The sequence below is a fragment of the Trichoplusia ni genome, chromosome 6 (genome assembly GCF_003590095.1).
Source record: "Trichoplusia ni isolate ovarian cell line Hi5 chromosome 6, tn1, whole genome shotgun sequence".
NCBI classification, from domain to species: Eukaryota; Metazoa; Arthropoda; class Insecta; order Lepidoptera; family Noctuidae; genus Trichoplusia; species Trichoplusia ni.
Window position 1 is genome coordinate 1756733 of NC_039483.1, and position 24993 is coordinate 1781725.

The 24993-nt window shown below is 38.5% G+C and overlaps 1 protein-coding gene across 5 annotated transcripts in view; it reads right to left on the bottom strand.

The window, feature by feature from the left end:
• Positions 1–24993, bottom strand: part of LOC113494807 (aminopeptidase N-like) — a 38236-nt gene that overhangs the window by 3034 nt on the left and 10209 nt on the right. For 2 of the 5 annotated variants that reach the window (XM_026873283.1, XM_026873282.1), the window contains exons 2-18: positions 20136–20314; positions 11748–12019; positions 10362–10520; positions 9430–9477; positions 8931–9093; positions 8306–8518; positions 7770–7979; positions 7104–7237; positions 6431–6629; positions 5056–5260; positions 4562–4721; positions 3936–4152; positions 3356–3465; positions 2338–2505; positions 1258–1401; positions 763–844; positions 192–337 (exon numbers count right to left, since the gene is read on the bottom strand). In XM_026873283.1, coding sequence (XP_026729084.1) covers positions 192–337; positions 763–844; positions 1258–1401; positions 2338–2505; positions 3356–3465; positions 3936–4152; positions 4562–4721; positions 5056–5260; positions 6431–6629; positions 7104–7237; positions 7770–7979; positions 8306–8518; positions 8931–9093; positions 9430–9477; positions 10362–10520; positions 11748–12019; positions 20136–20306 — 2801 coding nt within the window. In that variant the 5' untranslated portion in view covers positions 20307–20314. The remainder of the gene's footprint in view (positions 1–191; positions 338–762; positions 845–1257; positions 1402–2337; positions 2506–3355; positions 3466–3935; positions 4153–4561; positions 4722–5055; positions 5261–6430; positions 6630–7103; positions 7238–7769; positions 7980–8305; positions 8519–8930; positions 9094–9429; positions 9478–10361; positions 10521–11747; positions 12020–20135; positions 20315–24993) is intronic. The other 3 variants (XM_026873285.1, XM_026873284.1, XM_026873286.1) reach the window with 2 other exon arrangements.

Below are 24993 nucleotides of genomic sequence, written 5' to 3' on the forward strand. Positions count from 1 at the left end.
TTAACATTAAATGTCCATAAGGACGATATTTCTTTAGGATATAAATCGTATTACAGCATAGTAAACTCTTCTCAAGTTCTTAAGGTCAACTTTTCTTTACCTTGGGGCATGCTAGTACTATCGCATTATAGACTCTAAGTGCTTGCACCTAAGGTCGTTATTCCTCTGACGGATCCCTACAGATGTCTTACGTGGAGAACTCTCTTAGCTTGTCGACGACGGCGCGCCTGTTCTTGGTGATCCAGTCGATGTTGACGCGCGCCTTCTCGATGGCCTGCTCCACGCTCAGCTTCGAGTCCGCGAGGTACTTGGCGTTCTGCTCACGCCACGATAGGAACTGCGGGGGATTGGATGCTATGATTACATTGTAGTGTGAAACAGAGTATACCAGCTAAGTAGTTATGTTGAGAAGTTCATGGGAATATGTGACAGAATAAAATTTATTTATATATTTATTTAATCAGTATGAGTGAGCAATTTTTTTGTTTACCCAAAGCCAAATTGTATTAAATTTGTTTTTTTTTTTCTAAAACGAACACTCCCATAATAGGTAATTTAATCTTTTTATTGTGGGGGTTTTACAAACATTCAAGTCATATGCACAAGATAGCCAGACTCGTGGGCCACATATGCTTGTTAATCCTACGCCTACGGGAAAAAACCCGCGACACGTCGGGCAGTGGGTCTGGTGCGGTGATCTACACCTCTCGGTTACCCGTGCTCTAAATGGTTTTATCTTCTACTCTTCTTTTCTACACTTACGTTATCCAGTTCCGATTGCGTAGTGAACTGTTCCAGAAGAGTCTTCATGATGTGACCGACGCGACGACCCTGACCCTTGAATCTGAGGGAAAAGAGGCCACGTCAAACTTACATTTAAAGATTTATTTATTTATTTATTACGAAATAAAGGAAAGAACATTCAAACATAATAATACATTCCACAACTTTCACGTAACACCATCTAGTGGTGAGTGACTCTTACTATTGTCCGGAGGGTTTGATTTTCGGGCAGGACAAATATTTGTGTGATGAGTACGATCATTTGTTCTGTGTCTGGGTGTAATTTATCTATATTAGTACTCAAAATACAATAATACTTTGTTTAGTTAGAGATTAGATGGTGTTGTGTGAAAGTTGTGGTATATAATTATTATTACTTCAGCCTAGTTGCCATGCTCCTGCTCCTAAAGCGACACTTAACAGGAGACATAATATTTTATACAATAAATTGTCATGAATATATTATGTACTCACGCATTATAGATGTCCTCGATCCGGTCGTACACGAAGTCCTTGGCGACGTAGTAGCCGACAGGCGAGCGGATGATGTTGGCGATGACGGCGCCCGCGTCCTGGCGCCGCACCTCCGAGCCCTCCGTGATCGTCCACTCCAAGTATCTGCGGGCGAAAGAAGAAAGAAAGAAACCTTTATTTACGAGAAATGTGGATGGAATGATAAAATTGTCACCACTGGACTTGGGGAATGGACGATCATAATCATTCCCCTGCCCTTACCCCAATTATTTTGTTTAGGGTCGGCAGAACATGTCTTCTTCTCCCATACCTTCCTATCTGACGACATCTCACAAAAAACACTCTTTGCAGCCATATCGTCTTTTACACAACCCATGCATCGTTTGGTTGGTCGTCTTCTTCCTACATATCCATCCACATCCATGTTCAACTTGGGGAATGGATGATCTTGCTTAGTGATTGCAAGACAGAGAAGTTTGGAAGAATGGGGAGGCCTTTGTCCAGCAGTGGGACTTTATACAGGATAATACAAAAAGTGAGTTTAAAAATGGTTCGAGTCCTCGGTTTTTGAGGGATTAATCAAATGAAAAAGTAATTTAATCGTATTGATCTGATAAGATAATTTGCAAAAGGATTTTTTGTCTGGTCCTTGATAATCTGATCCCTGTCATAAAACTGCGATTCATTATCCAAATCAGCATAGGATTCCTTCTATTTTTCTCATGGTGAACGTCGACGAAATACAGAATCCAGTCATTAAAGTTAAGCTTCGTAAAGCTCAGAAAGTGTCAGTTACTCCACCCCAGCAGTTTTAAAAGTGAGGTAACTGTGAAGAGAGTAATGAATAAATGTGGACAACATCATATACATTGTTCTGAACCCAAAGTCAGTTGCTAAAGCACTTGTATCGTGGAATTCAGATACAAAGAAGGTACCACAAACACCCAGACTGTGAATGTGAATTTTTACATTGTCCCGACCGGGGATCGAAGCCTCAGAGCTTGCGACACCTCGGAACCGGTGCGTAGGCCACTCGAGCACGGAAGTCGTGACATTACAGACATGTGCAGGACTACTCACTGCGCCAGGATCCAGACCTCGCGCGTGCAGGTGAGCGCCTGCAGCAGCGCGTCGCGCGCGGCCGCCACGTTGGCGCGCTGCTCCCGCGCCAGCGCGAAGCGCCACGCCAGCACGCTGCCGCGCGACACGCCCACGCAGTACACCGTGCGCCGCAGGTCCAGCGGGATGCTGCGGGGCCATTACAATACACGACTTGTCCCTCAGACAGATTCCCAAAAGATATTGAATTAATATCTTTCATTTTATCACATAATTAAAAAGTCAGGAAGATAAAAAAGCACTAAAGTTTGGTAGGGAGCCCCCTACCAAACTTTACATCACAAGCTAGTAAAAAAAATATTTTTAAGTGACGTTACCCGAGATTTTAAACCCTGTATCCCCTGAATTTTTTGCTAACGAGATAAAACAAAAAATACGTAAGCCAGCCTCTATTTGGCTCATTGGCAAAATGACCACTTCTCAAAATGTCTACAGGTAGCAAAATGTATCTTTCGCACAATGTTCCCTTCTTCAAACGTCAAGAGCCAGTAGGTGTACAAGACAGAGAGTATTCTTTTTATTTTAGTTTATGTGCATGCAGTTACTCATATTTTAATGATTAATATTTAATACAGTACCCCTCTGTATTGTACAGACATATTGCTACCTGTGGTCATTTTGAGAAGTGGTCATTTTGCGAATGAGCCATCCATTTTTTGTATTCTGTCTAACGGACCACATAGGTGGGCTTGTTTGGTAGGTTTGCTAGGTTTAAGGTGTGTCTACAAATACGTAAAGTGGTCCCAATAAAATATCTTACTAAATCCGAAATAGAAAAACGAAACGCCAAACTCAAGTTTAGCTTGGAAAAGTCGCAATATAACATCACTATTTCTCCTTCTCATAATTATGGTAACTATTAACAACACTGATTAACTAAGATTCTTCTGAAATAGTTCTGATAACGCAGGTTTTGGAAAAATCTGTTTCATATTTTCCTATCTCAAAAATATAGTAGTCTAAATATGTAGTGGCTCACGGGTTGTTCTCGTCGGGGTTCTCGGAGTCCATCCACTGCTGGAACAGCTGCATGGCGTTCTCCTCGCAGCCGGGCACCTTCATGCGACACGCCCACGCACTCGTCGTCACCTACACAACGTTGAGCTTATTAAATTAACACTTCAACGTTTGAAGACAACTGGGTTTATTAGAAATCGGAAGAAATTATTGATCTGGCAATCAGTCAATTATGTTTCTATATTACATTTAACAATCGACCTTAGGGGTTTCACAAACATAAAAATCTCATGCACAAAGACACCGACAGGCAGGACAAGCATTCGTAGATCCCACAAATGCTTGTTCTATTGCTTGCTCTCTTGCTCACAAAGAGACCGAATCTGCGACACGACGCGCTCAATGGATTTGGCGTGGTGACCTGAACCACTCGGCTATCCGCAGTCAATCATATTAATTTACTTAAACAAGCATTAATTAGAGTATTATTTCCGAAAAAATGTGTTAATTTTTCCAATAGCGGTGGCTTTCGATGAGGTCTTTGAAAACCACAATATCATCGATCGTCATCCAAAGGATTAAGCGCAGTAGACATGTATCACCTGCATCTTAACGCTGTTGAGATCCTGTCCGTTCATGATCCTCCTGGTGGCCAGTCCTCCGGACTTCTCGTAGGTCTCTCCGATCAGCTTCCTCACGAACTTCTGGAAGGCTCCGTAGTCCGGAGTGCGCTTCAGAACGTTCTCGATCTTGGCGAGGGCCTTCAGACCAGTGGAAAGTGGCAGGTAGTCTTTCTCGCGCTGCAGGTAGCTTGCTAGGCTAGAAATAAAGTTCATTTTTTTTTTGTGACAATGTTAGTATCTTAATGCTCGGCAAAGTTCCACACGTTTTTGTCTTAACCACAACGTCCTGATTTTCAGAATTATTTTACATTGCTTTTTTTATAAAATCACTTCTTATCAATGACTATATACCAATATTTTAATTTACAAAATATTAAAAACATTTTTTTTGTAAATATGTGATTCTTTAAAATAATACCAAATCTGAGTTATCCTACGATGTTTCCGATCTGTATTTGGTAAATAAGTATAACGCTGAGTCTACATGTACTAAATTGCGCATTAAAGTTCATCAACATCCATAAAAATTACACTTAAGTCGCAAATATACCTATATACTTAAACTCTATAAATCGATGTTTGATACGTAGAAGGTGTAAAGTTACTTGAGAGCGGTGGAGTAGTCGAGGTTGTTGGTCCAGGCGAGGGCGAAGGCGTCGGACAGCAGCTGCACGCGGCCCATGACGGGCACGCGCGTGTGCTCGCTGCGCAGCGTGTTCGTCAGCAGCTGCCAGTTGCGCTGGTCGTAGTTCACGCGGTAGGGGGCTGCGGCCGAGATGGACGGAGTGAAAGAAATATGAAAAGGAATTGGAAAGAATGTCTTTATTTTCTGGATATGAACATCGAGCAAAAGCGATTCTGGGAATTCGGCAAACCTGTTAAGCGAAAAGGCATCTCAGTATCTGATTACCGAAGGTCGATACATAGCCACGATATATTTTTTAAGTTAATCATTCATCATCATCTCAGCCTATAGCTGTCCACTACTGGACATAGACCTCTCCATACGATGATAAACATTAGAATTAGATGGATTGTAGTCCACTCTTATTGTTGAACACAACTTATGAAGGACTAAGATAATATTATAAATACCAACCGATCATATCATAGTTGAAGAGCACCCACTGCTCGGGGCCGGAGCCATGCTGGAAGCTGTGCTGCTGCGTGAGGCCCTCGTCGGCCGCCAGCCACTGCAGCGGCGCGGGCGAGTCGCGCGCCTCCGCCTCGCACAGCACGCTCAGCGGGACCCACCACGACGGGTGCGCTGACGACTTCTTCTCCGACAGGGACAGGTAGCGGCGCTGGGGACCACGACAATTTATACAAAACTGCTCATCATCGGCCTCGCCTTTTCCTATGTTGGGCTCGGCTTCCAGTCTAACGGATTCAGCTAAGTACCAGTGTTTTTCAGAAGCGACTGCCTATCTGACCTCCTCAACTCATTTACCTGGGCAACACGATACCCCTTGGTTAGACTGGTTGTCAGACTTTTAAGCTTCTGACTACCTGTAACTGTTCTGACTCCTGCATGGTTTTTTTTCAGCCATTACTGTCCCACTGCAGGACAAAGCCTCCCTTAGATATTTCCACTCTGTCCGGTCTAATTTTGCTTTTTCAATCCATTTTTTGTGTTAAGCATCCAGTTCCACGCGCCACCTCATTCGGATCCTCATCGCCGCTTGATGTTGGAAACCCAGTGGGTACAGTATGGCCTAGGAGTTATGGTTATAAATATGTAAATTATGAACTGAAATAAACACTGTAAATCACAGACTTTTTTTGCAGTAAGGAAGTTGCGCGGCCGACTTTTACGAGTGTGGATTAAAGCATGATTGTAGGGGTAGTCGGTCTTTATCAAATAATTCGAGACAAATCTATACTAATATTATAAAGAGGAAACCTGTGTATTTTTGTATTGAATAGGCTCAAAAACTACTGGACCGATTTCAAAATTTCTTTTACCATTACTTAGAGGAATTCTTCCGAAGTATAGGCTATATTTTATCCCCGAAAATAAGCTTAAAAAATAAATGTCCACCCGTGCGAAGCCGGGGCAGGTCGTTAGTACTTTATATGTATCTTCATTATCACTTCATCTATACTAACATTAAAATAATACTTGTAATAAATAAACTCAAAAATTACATGACCAATTTCGAACATTCTTTCAGAATTATAATGCTTAATTAATTAGCCCAGATTGGCATGAAATCTCAGGAACTACTGGTCGATTTGAAAAATTATGTCTGTGTTAGATAGTATCTTCTTTGAGGAAGGCTATTGGATATTATATCTACCATCACGCTATGATTCATAGGAGCAGAGCAGTAACAACTTACAAATATGGGCCGAAATCGGGTGGAGTCTAAAAAACTATACCGACTTTAAAAATCTTCGAACCACGCGAACGACGTCGCTGGCAACAGCTAGTTATCAATAAGTCCCTAGATAAGTTCAGCATCCCAACTCACCTGTGTGATAGTGAGTGACTTCTCCCCGTAGTCCCTGATGACGGTGAGGATGGGGTACCCGGTCTGCGTGGTCCACGTGTCCATGATCTGTTTGACGGTGACGTTCCTGGTGAGGGTGCCGTAGTCCTGGCTCACGGCGGTCAGCTCGCGCCACAGGTCGTCCTGTTCCGCGTTGTGGTACGAGTACTTTCGAAGGTATCTGGTGGAATTTCAACTCTATAATATTTGCTTGTGAATGCTTTTTTAAGGCTTTTTTAGAGATTGGATGTAATTGTTGTTGTTAAGGTTTTGTACCTAACTTTAGTTTCATTCTGATAATATAATTTATTATTAATAGAAGTAAGTACATGTTAAAAAGAAGGTTAAGAAAATTTCTGTTACAAATCACAGTGGAGGGCTAAGCACAGGATTAAAAAACTCCTTAAGAAAACCTGCTTTTTCTTACATCGTTATGATTCCTTGTCTTATTAATGATCTTTTGAACCGTACTTACATACATTTTTAGGGACAATATTTAATAGGTGACATACCGAAATGTATCTAGCCATGAAAGAGATGGTAGGACAAGCGACTTTTTACTCAATTACATTGCTTAATACGGCTGCAAATATTCAGTATATTATCATTATCATCGAACCAATATATACCAGCCGAATTATATCTCCATACTAACTTGTTGATAGCCTTCCTGAAGACCTCGTCTCCGAGGAACATGGTCATCATCCTGATGAGGGTGGATCCCTTGCGGTACGAGATCTCGTCGAATATCTCCGAAATGCGCTTCGGGTCATCGATGGGGACCGACACCTAGAAACAGAAGAACGCTTAGTGATGTGTTTAGGGAATATAATATACAGTACGGCTAGAGACACAAAGCAAATCGGATGTGCACAAATAAATATGAGTGTCGCCTAACTTTATGCCCATAACAACCGTTGCTTAACTAAGATCATTATATGTGTGTGTGAGTGAAGATTAAAAAATATATTCTAAGGAATCCCTAATTTGGATAAGGTAATTTCATTACATAAAAGTAAACTCCTAACTTACTTTTTGAACTACATTGCAGTAGACATCTGACTCATCCGGCAGATATTTTCAACCAACATCAAAATACTTTTTTTTTACTTGAAACAGACGATAACGAATTAAGGAATTTTAGGTTCCACAAACATTCAAGTCAAAGACACCCAGACTCAGGACAAGCATTCGTGCATCACAGAAACGCTTGTCCTACGCCGGGATCGGCGGGATATCGCACACAGTGGATTTGGCGTGGTGACTTCAACCAATCGGCTATCCGTGCAGCTAAAATCCATTAAAATATATATATACTTACTGGATGCGAAGACTCTAGGGCATCTAAATTAAGTACGGACAGCATGTTATCAGCCGCGTAGCTGCGGTCCGCGTTCCAGGTCGGCTCCACGTGGTTGACGGCCACCGACGCCGCGAACGTCGCGAAGCCTTCGTTCAGCCAGAGGTCCGACCACCACTTCATGGTCACCAGGTTACCGAACCACTGGTGAGCTAGCTCATGGGCTATCACCTGGATGAAAAAAGAGGACATTTTCGTTTCAGGTTTTTTTTTGAGAACTACTTTACCAATCTCGTGAATCAACATATTATTTGTAAATCCATATTTGAATACTTCTCAAAAGAATTCTGACGAGCTTCTTTCGTAGAAATTAAATTAATAACTAAATAGTATAGTGGTTTCGTGGACAGCAGACGAAAAAAACAGATGATATTGAAAGAAAGAAAAACTGTTCATTCGTAATATCCGAGTCCATTTCAAATTACAAGTCCGTTCTCTATCGCGACCCTTAATTGTCGTTCAAGGCCAAAAGCCTAGAGACACATTCGACACCTTACCTCGGCAACTCTTTCCTTATTCAGGAACGAGGACTGCTTCTCATCATACAGCAGTTCCGTCTCCCGGTACGTGATGAGCCCCCAGTTCTCCATGGCGCCGGCCGCGAAGTCGGGGATGGCGATCATGTCCTGCTTCGGGAGCGGGTACGACACGTTGAACCACTGCTCGAAGTATGCCAGCGCTTTCGGTCCAGTTATTGACGCGTAGGCTGTCTGTTAGGCAAATAACATATTTAATCATCACTTAATGGACTCCAAAATGTATAAAGATCTAGCAAAATTATACGTAGAATTATGGAGACTGACTGGTATTTGAGGTGGTAATGCCTTCGAACAATGCGAGGGATCTATCTAACAAGGGGACTGTACAGGCTAAAATAGATGAATAATGAAAATAATCGAGATTTTTTAATGTCGACGTGAAACGAAGCTACGTGCAGTTTAGTGAATTGTCTCGCTTTTACAATGAATACAGAACTTCTTTAGCATAACAAAAAAAAAATCGCTTTGATTTCTCTCTCAGTCTTTTTCATTCGTTTTTCGTCTGTCTAGCAAAGGACGATTCTCAATGTGAACAAAAGGATAGATGCATATGAAAGCGTGATTTGAAGATGTCCACCCTTACCTGATCCATAGCATCGTTCCTCGCCCATATCCTGAACTTGGTGTCGGAGAGGTCATCGGGGCTGGTCACGTGCGAGAACTTGGACACCACGAACGCCATCAGGTAGGTCGACATCGCTACGGACTTCTCGTACGTGTCCCACACAAAGTCTGATTGTGGTTTCCTATACGAAACATAATTATTGAACATTTGAACATTTACAGATGCGATATCGTCGTCTAGTATGCTGTTTTAACCATTATAGTCCAGCAGGTAAAATTATTAAATAACAATAAAGAAGTTTTTACGCTCCGTCAAAAGCAAAACTGAAGGAAGGTTAAAAATATGGAAGAGGAGGCTCTGGACGACAACTTTGCATAAAGATTACAAATTTTGACGTCATAGGTCATTTTAAGATGGTAAAAAAACATATCTCAAACCAAACAACAGATATTTAGAATACAACATAACGTCATCTACCTTCTTAATATTATATTGACTTGTGTCAATGGGTACTCACTTGAAAGTTGATTCGATTTTCGTCCACGGCCAATGATCCTCAAGGGCACTGAAACAAAACGTTAATATGAAATAGATTGAACACTTTTTCACCTAAAACAGTTTTACCTCTGAATTTGGTAATACTTTGGGATGGTGACAAATATCAATGTTTTGCAATTTTACTGGTATTATATCTAAACGCGGTTATTAACCGAACAGCATGTTGGTAGCACAGCACTAGTGTGCTACACTAGTGTGGTGCTACTACTTCTACTACAGAGGTATTAGGCCTTTGTTTCCATACATTTCATAAACCAATAGAAACTTTAAATAAACAGACTCTGCTCCCAAAACAGTAAACTATTTGACCAAATTTATTATTCATTTATTTAAAAAATACCATTTTGAAAGTCAACGTTAACAACCAAACCTTTTACCGGTCATTCACTGTTTCATTTGTGATCTGAATGTGAAGAAATGGCGCAACCTATTCCCCAGCTTGCCATTTGTCACTAAATAAATATATTTCAAATCGCGAGTGCTAAATAGAGGTACCAGAAAAAAACTTAGGAGAAGCTTTCGTCTTCTTTCGTCCAATAGAATTATTGTATTACTTTCGAATATTATTAGAACAAGATTAACCGAAAATAAGGTCCTTAAAGTGCTGCCGTTAACAGTACAATGCTAGGAGTAGTAATCTCACTAATATTATAAATGCGAAAGTTTGTATTTGAGGATGTACGGATGTTTGGAAGTTTGTTCTTCTTTCACGCAAAAACCGCTGAACGTATTTAAACGAAACTTGGTACAGAGATAGTTTAAAACCATGATTAACATATAAGATAGTTTTTATCCCGATTGTATGTTCCCGTGGCATCATTTTCGATTCGAAGCAGGCGGGCCCGCGGGAAACAGCTAGTTATTTCAATACATCTACATGTCCACACTTACTTGTTAGTGGAACTGCTCTCCAGCGGCATGTTGGAGATCGCGTTGAAATCCTTATGATGTCCTATGGTTATTGTGAAGGTGGCTTTGTACATCGGCTCGTCGAAGCAGGGGAACCCCTTGCGGGCAGATATCGCCTCGAATTGAGTCGCTATTAGGTATCTGAGAAGGGCAAGGGGTAACAATTAAAAAAATAATAGATTAAAAAAATCTAAATACCCACGTTTTTAAATGACAAATTTTGACAGTTTTTATAGTTCTTAATTGCATTGTGATCGAGTTTGAAGCTACCCTAAAAATTTCAGCCTGCTAGCTTATTGTAAAGTGCCTCAAAATTGAGTTGCAAAAATCTAACCAGAACGGCAAACATACAAACAAACAAGAAAGTGACTTTATAAAAACGTGGGAATATTATTTATTAGCTGTTGTTCACATCTTCGACCGCGCGGTTGGTGGGTGGACCCTGCTATCGCGACAGACCATGATTAAGGACTCTGGGTGAGTCCGAAACTAGTCAGGCAATCCCGATAAATACGCGTGAGTAAACTGTTGTATCAATTAAATAAACTGAATATGCCTTTGAGGGATCCCCGGTAACTAAAGCGCAAAAGTTTTTCTATTGGGTTTAACACTGTCAATTGTGTAAAACAGTGGAAAAAGGACTTTGTCAAATAATGTGTGACGCTCTACAACTTTAGGTACAAAAAAGTTATTAGCAGTCAACTTTTGAGAGATAATACATTCATATTCAATTCATTCAAATCAGGCAAAACAAATCTTTCATTTATGGACAACCAAATGAACAACAAAGAACAATAGTACCACGAAATAAAGATACAAAAATGGAATAAACCATTTATCTTTTCTTAAACCAACAATAAGGCTTAAGAATAGGGATGACGACATTTTTTTCAAAATGCTATTCTATAGATTAAGAGTCGTTTCCTCAAGGTTATTTGATGTGTGACACATCCTTTACCTTCAAATGATATTTATCCTTATGCAAGATGGCGAATGGCCAACAATAAACTACTGCAAATTAAGAATAGGCATAAGGCAACGTACTTAATTGCCCTGTACCTATGTGACACAAACAGTGAATACATGATAACGTATGTTTTCAAAAGGTTAGTGAATCCTGTAGTTTTTGCAAAAAGGTAGGTATCGAAAAGTCCTTTAAACTTTGGATGAATTCTATTGGGTCTTAAACAGTTCTTATCGAGGTCTTAATCATGGTTTCTATCGATTTTTTGATACGAAAAGTTTAATATGAATCCTATTGCACATGATTGTGAACCGAGCCAGCACTACAGCTATATAGCAAGGTCTCACATCCGCAACAAGACAAGAGTCCTGCTTGAAAGAGGTACATAAGAGATATATACTCACTCTTTTGTCTTCGTCTCCTTATTAACGTAAGTACTGATGTAAGCTCCGTCCAATCCTTGCTTCAGGTTGCCGTAGAAGGGTATGGTGAGAGTGTAGTTCCTGCCCGGCTGCAGGTCCCGGTCCAGGCTGATGGTCAGCAGGTTGTACGTGTCGTTCAGCCTGACTCCCGCCACCTTCGGGGTCTGAGGACCAGCGATGCTGACCCCGTTGTCAGACACAGTGTAGTCTTTCGCATGGAGTACTATCTTTGATGTTGCGGAATTGGCGTGGAGCTGAAAGGGAATAGGCTGTATGAGTTTCATAATAGAATATAAGCTGTCTTTTTCAATTCACGGGAAAACTTCATGGGAAGAACTCAAGAAGAACTACATAGATATCCAACATGCAGAGGCTTTGTTGAGAACTATAATATAACATGTGTGATGTGGTACCCACCACATCATACCTGTGGTGTAGTTTTTTATGGCTGATAGATGACCCCATCTACCAGCCATAAAAGACTACACTTGCTTATAAAAGAACAGATTTGGACGGCCCAAGGTAACTACAAAACTATTATACTAAGTGGAGATAAAACTCATTTGCTCATATTAGCATAATTAAGGACGCGTTTCCTTCACGAGTTATGAAACCGTAGCTATTGCCCGCGGGCTACAAATTGAAAATGATCCGACGGGAACATAGAATCGGAATAAAAACTATATTATGTATTAATCCTAGTTTTAAACTGTAGATATACCAAACTACAAACTGTGTACCAAGTTTTGTCTACATCCATCCGTTCAGTGGTGTTTGCGTGAAAGAGGAACAAACATCCATGCATCCAGACGTACGAACGTTCGCGATTATAATATAGCAGGACTATGAAGCCTGCCTTTAAACACATGGAAATTAAATTAAAATCGACGACTCAAAAATGCCCCCCCCCCCCCGTAATACCACCACGATAGATAGGGGGAATAGTTGGTCTTTATTATTTTGTACTTGGCCTTAATAATATCCTAGTTGGTATTATAAAATATAATTCTTGAAAGGTACCAACTGAAGCTCTAAAACAAGTTATGTTTTTAGATAATAATTTAATGTCGATAATTATTGCACTCGTTTAGCTCAACCGGCGTTTCCTTATTTCTTTTATTAACACTTTACTGCACATTTTTGTAATAGTTAATAGAAATCGATATTCCTACGTCATGAACAAAACAGCAAACAATTGTATACTAAGTATCTAAATGTCCTCAAAACAAGCCTTGACCACAAGATTTCACTGAGACAAACAAAAACTCTACAAAATCTATGACCGACTATTGTCAACAACTGTCCATTTACTTTTTCACAAACCTGAGAGGCAACGGAAACATGTTATTATGCCTCAGTTATTAATATTCGAAAGTCTATTACGCCACAATTGCATTCGCCAAGGTTTTATTAAGGTATGCCTAAATGACGAGCGTTTTATGTTATATTGCAAAACTTTACCTAAATACTAAGGCGGGGGTCAAAACATCTGTTGACATAGGTTTTTTGGTACGACCTTGGACGTTACCACTGTAGTAAATTACGGCTGGAAATGCTAAACTTGAGTCGTATGTTCTGTCTCGTACTATGTAACTTCTTTTCGTTTTACAACTTGGTGAAAGAGTTTTTTAGCCACCCGTAGCTCAATGACGTGGTTTTAACAACCCCCTTTCTCCCTATCGCGATATATGCCTTCACTGTTTTAAGCAAGAGATAATAACTTTGTAAACTCACATGCTTTTGAAAAGACATTAGTTGGTGGATTTGAATCGAAGACCCGAGACTCGGTAGTCTAACCTTCGGTGCCACTAGACTTTTAAGGCTAATTAGATATTTATGGAGTACACTTTTAAGAGCTAAACTCGTTATTAACCAAAATATCTCTAACCAAGAGCTACGCAGAAATATTGCACAATTTGGAATGATAGTTAAATAAAGATTTCTTAATTAATATTCATATATTACTTAACATGCTATTATGTAGGGTCTCTTTCGATGTGTTTTGAATTTAAGACTGGAATATTTTAATAGAAACTAAGAATATTCAGCACAACTATCTATCCCTGTTTCGGCGAGTTCTTAAGTTACAGTAGGCAGTATAATCGGTCACCCCACACCAATATTTTATCAGAAAGATAGTTCTGACAGTAACATAAATATACTGTCGAATTGAAACCTTGAACTTTATTTCGCTGCCCAGTGAAGTAACAAACAACATAAATAAAGTATTTCAACACAAGGCAACACAGAAGTTTCACTCTGTAGATATCTCGTGTGTTACGAGGTGTTGAATTTGGCCGCTTCAGTTGTAACTCATCATTTATTGAATTGTGTTGAATTAAGTATTACTCACGGTTAAACGGTGAAAGCAGTTTTGTGGGGTATGTATTAATTGGGGTATGTATTTGTGTTAAGAATTTTAAGATAAAAATAAATGCATTAATTCTTTAATTCAATAATGACAAGAAACAGATACGTTTTGGGTTTCCCAAAAAAATTTCAATGTAGCCACTCTGCTGCTATTTAACACAATCTTTAAATAACATTTACCTAATAACACTAAAAAAGAAATCTGAAGACACAATATACCTATACATATACCATAATATAACATTACCACAATACAAGACAAAGCAAAAAGAAAGGAACCCACTAACATCTCAATAGACCTTCTGCCTTAACTCGACAGTGGCACGCATGTACATTTCACTACGAGATCCCCAGTGACAGTTCAGTAGTTATTCATGGCGTGACGTCACGAGAACGAAAACAGGAGCGCTTTAATATGCGAGCAGTTTTATAAGAACATACAATATAGGTGTCTAAGACGAACAGAGGTCAAAGCAGACAAGAAACGATGAAAACTCACTACTAAGTAGGTTTTGTCAACGTTTCTCTATTGATCTCGTTTGCTGATCTCATTATTAAAAAAAAAACCATGAAATTAGGAATATAGTCATTGTGACACGGCGGTTTCAAAAACATTCAAGCCATATGCAGAACAAGCATTTGTGGATCACACAAATTCTTTATTCTAAATACACGTGCAGAGGGTGATCCCAGTGGTATTATGATAATCTATAAGGTTGGTAAAAGTCCCTATTACTCGGTACATTCATCAATATTGCATGATTATTTTTACTTGCTTTTGATTAAAGCTAGATAGGAGTGCTTGAATATGGATCAACGATTTCAGACTCTTCAATATTTGGAATCCAAGCTTTTTAAAGATTTGTTCCTTTACAGCTTGCCAGTACTTAGGTGTTTTAAAATATTTAAGAAATTACACCTTGTCTGCATTCGGATCGACGATCCATAAATCCGTTGTTGACATCGCGAGGCCACCACGACTTTAAAAAAATACAATATTATAAGATAACGATATTTTTTTTTGTATCCTACACATTGTTTTTTGCTTGCTTGACCTGAGTCCTCAGATACACATTAAGTTATTCTTTCAGTGTACCCAATAAAACGTTTTTCGGGCCTCGCTACGCGCGCGACATATCAAACAATTAGAAGGTGTAAGTGAAACAATCATAGTAACAAAAGACGATCTGATGCGAGTCGAGGAAAACCTTCGTCAGAGATTGTGAGTCGCGTCGTGTGCGAGCGATGTGTCGTGAATAGTAAACACCCTGTAGTGCCAATGTTGCGTCTTGTTGGTGGCAGGTGTTTGGGAAACTGGACGACTGATAAAATAACCAGTAGTGGCTGTGTTGTAAATGGAAACCATTTCAATAACTTTTTATATGAGTGACTACTTTCTTTTGGCTCGGAAATCATCAAATGACTCCTCTTGAGAATGAGCAGAAGGCAGTGTTAGACTTTTACCGACTAAATCTATGTTCTTTTCTGCTCTTTGTGTATCGGGACCGCGGTAGCCCTTTCAGACAACACCGCTGGCCCGGCAGGCATCAACCCTAAGGGGCTCCACAGAGATATTAAGTATTCCTCCTTTTAATTTGTTCGTTTATAAATTAGATCAGACTATCTTAAAAGGTATTACATCGAATACAGTTTGATTAGCTGGTTTATTTTATTCCAGACCTAACTGGAGCAAGCCTCTCTCCCCAGCTGGACCCATCATCCTCGCGTTATACCTATTCTCTTCGACTTCTGCCCTTTCCCTACTGGTGTTAAGAGTGAGAAGATGTTGTCCACACAACATGACATTCATTCAAGGCATACCAGTATATACATGAACGTAAATTAGTGAGTCTCACCGGCACATTAGCATCAGTCTTTCTAGGTAAAGGCAAACAAAAACATAAATATCTACTTAATTAAATCAGACGTTAATGCAAGTAAAATGAGTAGGTAATAGCAGTTTGTTTATTTGTAGCAAATAGTTGTAGGATTTTTCATAATGTCATGCATCGGTTATCTATAGGTGCTAAAGACCCACACTAATTAATTTAAACATTATGTCGCGAGAGATTTCACAAACATTCAAATCACATGCGCAAATACACCCAGACTCAGAAGAGTGTTCGTGACCAACCAATTTTTGTTCTACGCGACACATCGCGAACGTTGGGTTCGGCATGGCAACTCGGCTATCCACCGAGAGTCTTATACAAAAATACACTTATAAAGAGACTCCTTGAAGTTCCTGGAATGTTCATTTTTCTGTACCTATTTCAGTTAATAATACAAAAGTCATCATAACAGCTCAGGGGGACATTTCTCTATGTGTGCGCTACACGTCATTCTCATACGCCTGTCAGTATTACCCGCTTATCTCAAAAACAGTTAATTCCCTCGGTAAGTACCACGGATAATCGTGACGTAGCGTAACATATAAACGTCACATAAATTGATGTTACAGTTTCAATTGATTAAGCACAGCACACGCAACATAGATTTGATAATGATTTATTGCATATTTTTACCAATAAGTATATTTTTACTAGCCGACCGAGCAAATGTTCTTATGCTATAAACAAAAAAAGGCAGATATCCGTATCTCAGACCTATCAAATATGCACAAAAAATTTCATGAGAATCGGTTTAGCCGTTAATGAGGAGTTCAATTACATACACCGTGCATCATTTAATATTGAACTTACTCACGATAGTTTTCAAACATAGAGATGATGTTATTTGGACCTGAACAAGTACTTGAACCTGTAACTACTGGTTCAAAGCCCAAGTCTCTTTACCTACTAAGCCGCTGAGGTTACTGCCCGAATGTACAAATTCGTCCTTACACTTGTATCATGTAAATGTCCCTTTAGTTGCGATTGAATTGTTCGTCCTTTCAGATAGGAAACAAAGAGAGGAAACAATTGAACTCGTGAATCTATTTACTCGGCAAACTGATGCAATAAATCAGAATGAGGCTGTTTGATTGGAACTTTGCTTGGAGCATCGGAAACAGGGATTCTATTAAAAGGAAGTCGCCTTTTTTATTTAATTTCTGTTTACTAAACTTAGTATTTTAGTCAACACATCACATACCTACTTATCACGCTTTTAAAAATCATAATATTAGTATTGAAACTGAACGACTGTCTTTTTTTAATTTCTATGAGGACTGGCTGCACCACGCTGGGTTATCTAGCTTATTCAGTTATTATTGACAAATTAAACAGATCAAACACGTATGTATTTCTGCCAGCAGAGGCATCCAACCTAACGGACGATCCCAGATCAACAACACTCAGTACTCATGATCCTATCCTTTTCCCAACTATGTCGGGGTCGGCTGCCAGTCTAACCAGATTCAGCTAAGCACCAGTGTTTTACAAGGAGCGACTGCCTATCTGACCTCCTCAACCCAGTTACCTGGGCAACACGATACCCCTTAGTTAGACTGGTTATCAGACTAACTACCTGTAACGACTGTCAAAGATGTATGAATAACAGCTGGGGCCCACAATTTAACGTGCCTTCCGAAACACGGTAAACTCGTTATGACAAAGATGGCCCAACTACGGACCAACCGCGTCAAGTATAACTTAACGTGTGATCGATCACTTATGCGGTCATAGCTTAGCCACGAGCTCCTCAGTACTCAACCATACTCGGTATTAAAGGTTTTCCAAACCAAATGAATCTCGATGACGCCGGTGACTTTGGCAGTACAGTTAATGCGTCAACATTTTTGTATTCTTGTAATAAATGTAAGCAATTGGTTCCGTTTGGCACGCTTTATGTTTTCTTTATGTGTTTCCTCGGGTTGTTTTCCTTCGGACGAAGGTTTTACCTGACAGCCGACTTGCCGCCATGTTTGGACAACTTGTATCTGTTTAGAATCATATTCACTTCGCGTTATACTTATAAACATGATATTAAGTTATGTATTAAAATAATGAAAACCGATTGTATTTAATTTTGTTGTAAATATTATGAGAATCACTTTTGTGTTTCACATAAAACAGTCTAACAAACACGTTAGTGACATTTCACTGAGTATTAACGATAGCAATCAATGACTGTGTCGCAGTTCGACTCGCGCCTAGTATCAGATCCGTCAGACATTTCTATGATCCACAAATGCTTGTCTTGTATCAGTGACTCTTAAATGTTTGTGACGGCGATAAGATTTTTTAAATAGTTGATATGCTCTCTCTCAAATAGGTCTTCTGATTTATACTTATTCTTTGCTTGTGACAAAATCATGAAAGTGACAGTTGACGAGTTCATTAGCAGTTACGTTTTTAGACATGGAAAGGGCTTATATTAGCTATCAAACGTCACACGAGAACCAGCATATGAAACGTTTAGATCATAACTGTAATAAGGTTTTGAGGAGGAGATCCCGAAACTAGACAAACTGGGAACGTCCGACTAGTTTCGGACCCAACCGGAGGCCTAAATCTTGTGCTGATGCGGTGGGGTCACTACATCATTTAATATCAGTCTCACTATAATTATTATAAAAAATTGACAAACTCTTCGAATACCCTGGTAGGAGGAACGTCTCTCCATTACATTTCAATAGTTATCATCAAGTTAAAATAATAGTTCTAAAAACACTTGCTCGGTACTCATCGCATGATGTATAATAAATCACGTATTTTTTCTTCGGAATATTAAATTGTCCCAAAACCGGTCTTCATAGACAATTGTCGCTTATTATTCTAGAGCTGGTTTGTAGACAAGCTGTGTCTATGACCCCGGTATGTTGAGGTATTGTCGTTTAACACCCACACTTACATACCTTCTTTTAAAGTAAGTACCATGGCATAACAAATTAGTTGTATTTTAATTTGAATTAACGTACTAACATGTACTTACTTATTAAGGAGAACAGAATTTAAAATCACTTTTGAAGTCTATTAGCAGTTGTAGTTTAAGTACAATCTTTACATGACTTAAAGCTTGTCATCTTTCGAATAGAGTTTATTACGTTTTTTTTTTTATTTACCATTCTAACCAAAGTTATTATGTTAGCGTAATTTAAATACATAACGCTAAAACTAGATACGCCGTTGAAAAAGCTTGTTTCCATCAATAAACAAAACTTTTTCAAAAATCCAATCAGGTTCTCGAACCGTTATTGGCCATAGACACGAGACTATTTTTATGCTAATAAACGAATACCGTTTATAACGGAACATTCTACTATTGTCTATGTATGAGACTGCGTATAATTTATGGTTTTGTTTGGACACGGCTTTTAGTATTATCTGATAGATAGTGTAATGACCATAACAAGTTCAAATACTTTGAATAAAAGATAAATAAAAATGTCTTTCATGCTAAAGATGCAGATAAAACGAGTAGTCAATGCTTTCACAAAGGAATTTGTGTTATTTTTCTAACTGTGTAACTAAAACGAACTAGAAAATATAAATTCTATGTACCGCAGTGCCGCAGTCTAAGCACAGATAATTGATAAAAACCAATAATCAGGTATTTTTTTTCTACTCCTCAGCATATTTTCATCCACTATAGAATATAGATAAAAACCTTCTTGGCAAGACTGGAAATAGTAAATTCTTTTTCTTATCCCATATTCAGGATGTAACGATTTTTAGTCATAATTTAAAACACAAACAAACAAACATTCCGTTACGTGAATATTATGGCCTGTTCTTGCTGATAATCTTATAATAAGATTAATTAGTAACTAGCATACATCTACATTAATCGTCATCTCCGCAATGGCTTCCTTCTAGACACAAACCATCCATACAAACTTTTTCCTACTCGTCCAGTTGACTACTTGCGTGACAAAGTTCATCTTCGTCGCGGGTTCCAAGACAGCCAAGACAGCCAATCATTGTCCTAGGACTGAGCTTAATGATTTTCGTAGCTTAACATAGTGCAATCAAGGGTAAGTGGTGAGCTGGTCCAACAAAACCATCTGTTCCTTCGTGTACCACAGTTTAGAAATATGAGCATAAAATTAAGACTCACCAGTATATCGACAACTCCGTAGAAGCTGAAGTTGGTGTTGGGGTCGATATCGAAGGCGTACTTGAGGCTGTAGTGGTGCGGGGGCGTGTCGCCGGGCAGCAGGTACTCGGCTGGCGCCGCGGGCCGCAGCACGCACGCCGCCGCCACCGATACGTACAGGAGCCAATGCATTCTGCCTGCTGGAGAGAAAGAGCTCTTCATTATACTGGAGAATGATATGACAACACATGGTCTGAGGCTGGTTCCATAGTGTGGAGACCCATATAACTGTGCAATATGCTTTGGATCTATGATTGATGCAATCGATTACCTCAAAGGAGTGAGAAATTTAAGATGCTTGTTGAAAACAATTGAACTGTCAAGGGCCTTTGCATTATTATATTAGGACCTAAATTAGTTACACGTAAATACGGTTTATGATGCAGTCTACAGCTCGACGTTTAATTGTTCTTTGTGACCTCGTGTAAATGCTTTTGCGACCTCCTGAGCGAGATTGCCGACGACTAGTTAAAAATCAAGATAGTGCTCATCCTATATCTTTAAACGGGGTTCAGGCACACCTTTACATGCCACCGCAACATAATAAAAACGGTCACACCCTAAACTGACATACGTAAACTGTAATAAAGTCTAAAATAAAACCGGGCATTAAAACTAAACATCATAACTTAAGTGACTTTAACTGAATAATAGCGTGTTATAAAACACTCTAGTATCACGTGTGTATTTATACTGACATACTTTCACCTTAAAAGTTAAATATAACCCCTAATACCTGTACAATAAACACTAATATTAGCATATGTGCGGTGTGGAAGCTAGACGGCACTATAAACAGCGTCTCGCGTCTCGCTTCAATATTGACAACAAAATTAGTTCATATTGTGCTTATAGTACAGGCACTGGTCAAGCATAAAACTGCCCCCATGGGTTAATCCTTGACCTTAATTTTCGCCTGGATTATTTAATGGTAACCCACACTGAACAGGCTGTGTAGATATATCATGATGTATGCATATAACACAAGGCTAGCTGAGTTATTAAAAGTGTTATTTAGAATGACGTTTCGTGCGAGGTTGTAAATAATTGTTATTTTTGTTACGTATGTAGATTTTTTTTTCACTTTGTGGGAGTGTTTAGTTAGGTCAATATAATAGGCAAGAGAGTTTGAATCATAATTAAAAGTACAAGTTTGTTGAGTGATGGTCTCTTTCCCGACTCTTTTTACACATTATAAAATATTTATATTATTGTAATCGTAGACATTACTCAAATTGCTGGCTCCTATCTTTCCAATTTTCTCGTTTGTGGTCATTGGGGCCAAGATCAGGCAGTTCGATTGCCACAATCATCATTAGATGTTACCATCGTCTAGTCACAGGGGTTCTGACCTTAAAGTTTATTGTTTATCTTAAAAACGAATTGTTTATACTTCCACACATCTTATAATTTTCAATTTTACAGTGATAAAGGTTAGCACCGCTATTCGGGGTGCATTGCAACTTATAAGGTGCATAACATCATGTTTTATAATAGTTCTTTGAAGTTTGAATATTTATATCTCTTTTTATTCACGGGTTAACTTTATGAGAAGAGACCCGGTCCTTTTTAAAGGCGTGAACGGGGACACAGGTCCAACGTGCAGAGGCCTTCTTGAGAACTTTAATCTACAAAATGATGGGGCATCTACTAGGGATCATTCACTTCTGCTCTATGGGAGAACAGACATGAAGAATCCAAAGTAGATGCAGAACTATTGCAAGTATGTGTGTAAAATAAATTAGAGTATTATATACACGGTGATTTTTTTGTCGTCTTACAAAAGGAGCCCAGTTCATGTATCCAACGTATTTTACGTTACCCCTAGGCGCGATTATTGTTTTTTTATCATTAACTAAGACATTAAGTACGAAGAAAAATTAAACAATTGAAAATACTCTTAAAAATGATAACAACGCCGCTGCCCGCGCCCCTCACCATTGTTACAAGGCTCGGACCGCGCTCGCAGTCGAGCTGTGTTTCTAAAAAACTACGAATTGCATCATAATTTTGAAAAAAAATTGCATTTTAAATTTATTCAAATCTCATAAATACCAATTTTTTTATCGTGAACGTGTTCTAGTCATTGGATACATGAACTGGGCTGCTTTTGTAAGACGACTAAAAAATCACGGTGTATATGAGACATGTTACGTGAAACAGTTCCTTAGATTATCCGGTAAACTATGGCACCTGCCTCTCTACACAATATTATTATTATATTACATATATGTTTTGTGCGTTGACAGGTTTCCAAAAATTGCTGAATACGTATTTTCATTTTATCACATCACTTAACCCAAAAGTAACGAATGTTAAAGAGCTTAAAATCACTTAGATGATGGAATGTATGGTAGTAGGGGCTAGTAACGTCACTTGCTATTGAAAAGCGTACTGGTAAGTGACGTCACACAACATTTTAATCACTGTATACCGTAAAGTTTTGTTAAACAGATTTTTTTGTCAAATACCTTATCAATTGAAGATGAATTGTCTACATTTCTAAACTAGGGTTTCATAAAGAAGAAACGTCAATAAATTAACCTTATAAAATAAATTTTAAATTGTCAATAGAAGAGTTGCATGTTTACATTAAATTAGTAAAAAAATGTCAATGAATTATCTCATTATCGGTTGCATTACAGGCCAAATTACGGAACCAATTCAAATTTGATTTTCGTTTTCATTTAAGTGACCTCTATTATCATCTAACATTTTTATGTTTTGAGTTTCTGTCCTTATATCTCGTGGAGCATTTACTACAAATTAAATTAGCTCGCTATTGTTTAAATTAAGACAGAGTTTTAGGTAAATTTATAAGAAAAGTTTCGTTTTTGCATATTCCTAATTCGCCAATTTGCAACGGTTCGACGCTAAAGAGTTATTTACAAATGTAAATTAGCTGTGTAGTTATAAACCACCGTGTTTTATTACATGGGATGTAGATCCGTGAAATGTGATTAGTGGTTTTGATATTACAAGTAATTGCTAACGATAACTCAACAATCCCTACTATATATTTATTAAGATTATAAATGAGAAAGTAACTCTGTCTGTCTGTTACGCTTTTACGTCTAAACCCTTTGTATTTACTCCGTGTCTAAATCACTGAACTGATTTTAATGAAATTTGGTACAGAGATAGAGTTGACCCTGACAAAGAACATCTAATAGGATAGTTAATAGTTTTTATCCCGGACTTTTGAAGATTTCTCTTGGAAACGCGATGTAACCGACCTCAACGCGGGCGAATCCGCGGGCGAAAAGCTCGTATCAAAATATTTTCGTCTTTAATCTTGACTGTGGAAACGAAAACGGCAATAATGAAACTGAATTAGTAAATATTGTAATTTGGAAGCGCTAACACACAAAGACTAGGCGTGTTGACGCAAAGGGGTTATAAGTTTGACGTCTTTCTGTCTGTCTGTGGTATCATACCTCCAGTATGGATTGAGGGATTTTAATTTGTAGTTTGTTTTATATTAAAGGTGTATTACGTGCGAATGACGCAATAAATAAGACGGTAATAAATATTATGAAGTTGAATAAGGCAGGATTCGAACTATTTACGTGGTAAAATTAGAAACACAGCTACTATCAATAAAAAAGAAAACAAATCACCAAGACTATGACTTTCGGGACTTATTTCATGATTTTATTTTCAGAAAATAACTATTGGCATTCGAGAATGCATTCCCATCACAAAAAAAGTCTCTCAATTGTGATATTTAAAATATTATGAAAAGACTACATATTGACCTAAGACCAGCCCGTATCTAAAAACATACTATACCAGCCGTTGCCCGTGGACACGTCCGCTTCAAAAAGAAAATGATCCTGCGATAACTACTCTGTACCAAGTTTCGTCTAGATTAGTTCAGTTTTAATATTAGTAGGGTTTAACGATGCACTTTTGCTATAGTTATGGTCAATATTATACATACGAAATACAACCACACCTCACTGACTAAGTATTTACCATAAAATACATACAAAATACATGCCATACAAAAAAAGGCCAAGTGCGAGTCAGATCCGCGCATGAAAGGTTCCATACATCTATAGGCGAAAACATGTGTTTCATATTTAAATACATGTATTTAGTTTATTCTGCATTTTTTAGGATTTTTGTTACGGGGCCAACAAAAACGTTTCTGTCATAATTAACTTTTTTTTATTTTATTTGAAATAGGTCGTTCCAGGCACTTTTAAAACGCTGGTAATGTTAATGACTCTCTCTAGTTGCGCGGGTCCAAAATATCATTCAAGAACCAGCAAGAAACTCTATAAATGTGATCCATGAATACTTACTTGTTCTAAGTCGTTGAATGTTTGTCAAACCGGCGACACAAAGATTAAAATAGTTTAGCAATAGTGCAGGAGTCGCATAAAAACTTCTAAATGTAAATGTTCATTAGACCCTGGTAACAGACGGAAGAATAGACAACGGGGCTTTAGCAATGATATTCCGTTTTACCTTTTGAGTTACAGAACCCTAAACATCGGACACATGCCATACAAAAAAAGGCCAAGTGCGAGTCAGATCCGCGCATGAAAGGTTCCATACATCTATAGGCGAAAACATGTGTTTCATATTTAAATACATGTATTTAGTTTATTCTGCATTTTTTAGGATTTTTGTTACGGGGCCAACAAAAACGTTTCTGTCATAATTAACTTTTTTTTTTTATTTGAAATAGGTCGTTCCAGGCACTTTTAAAACGCTGGTAATGTTAATGACTCTCTCTAGTTGCGCGGGTCCCTAAATATCATTCAAGAACCAGCAAGAAACTCTATAAATGTGATCCATGAATACTTAC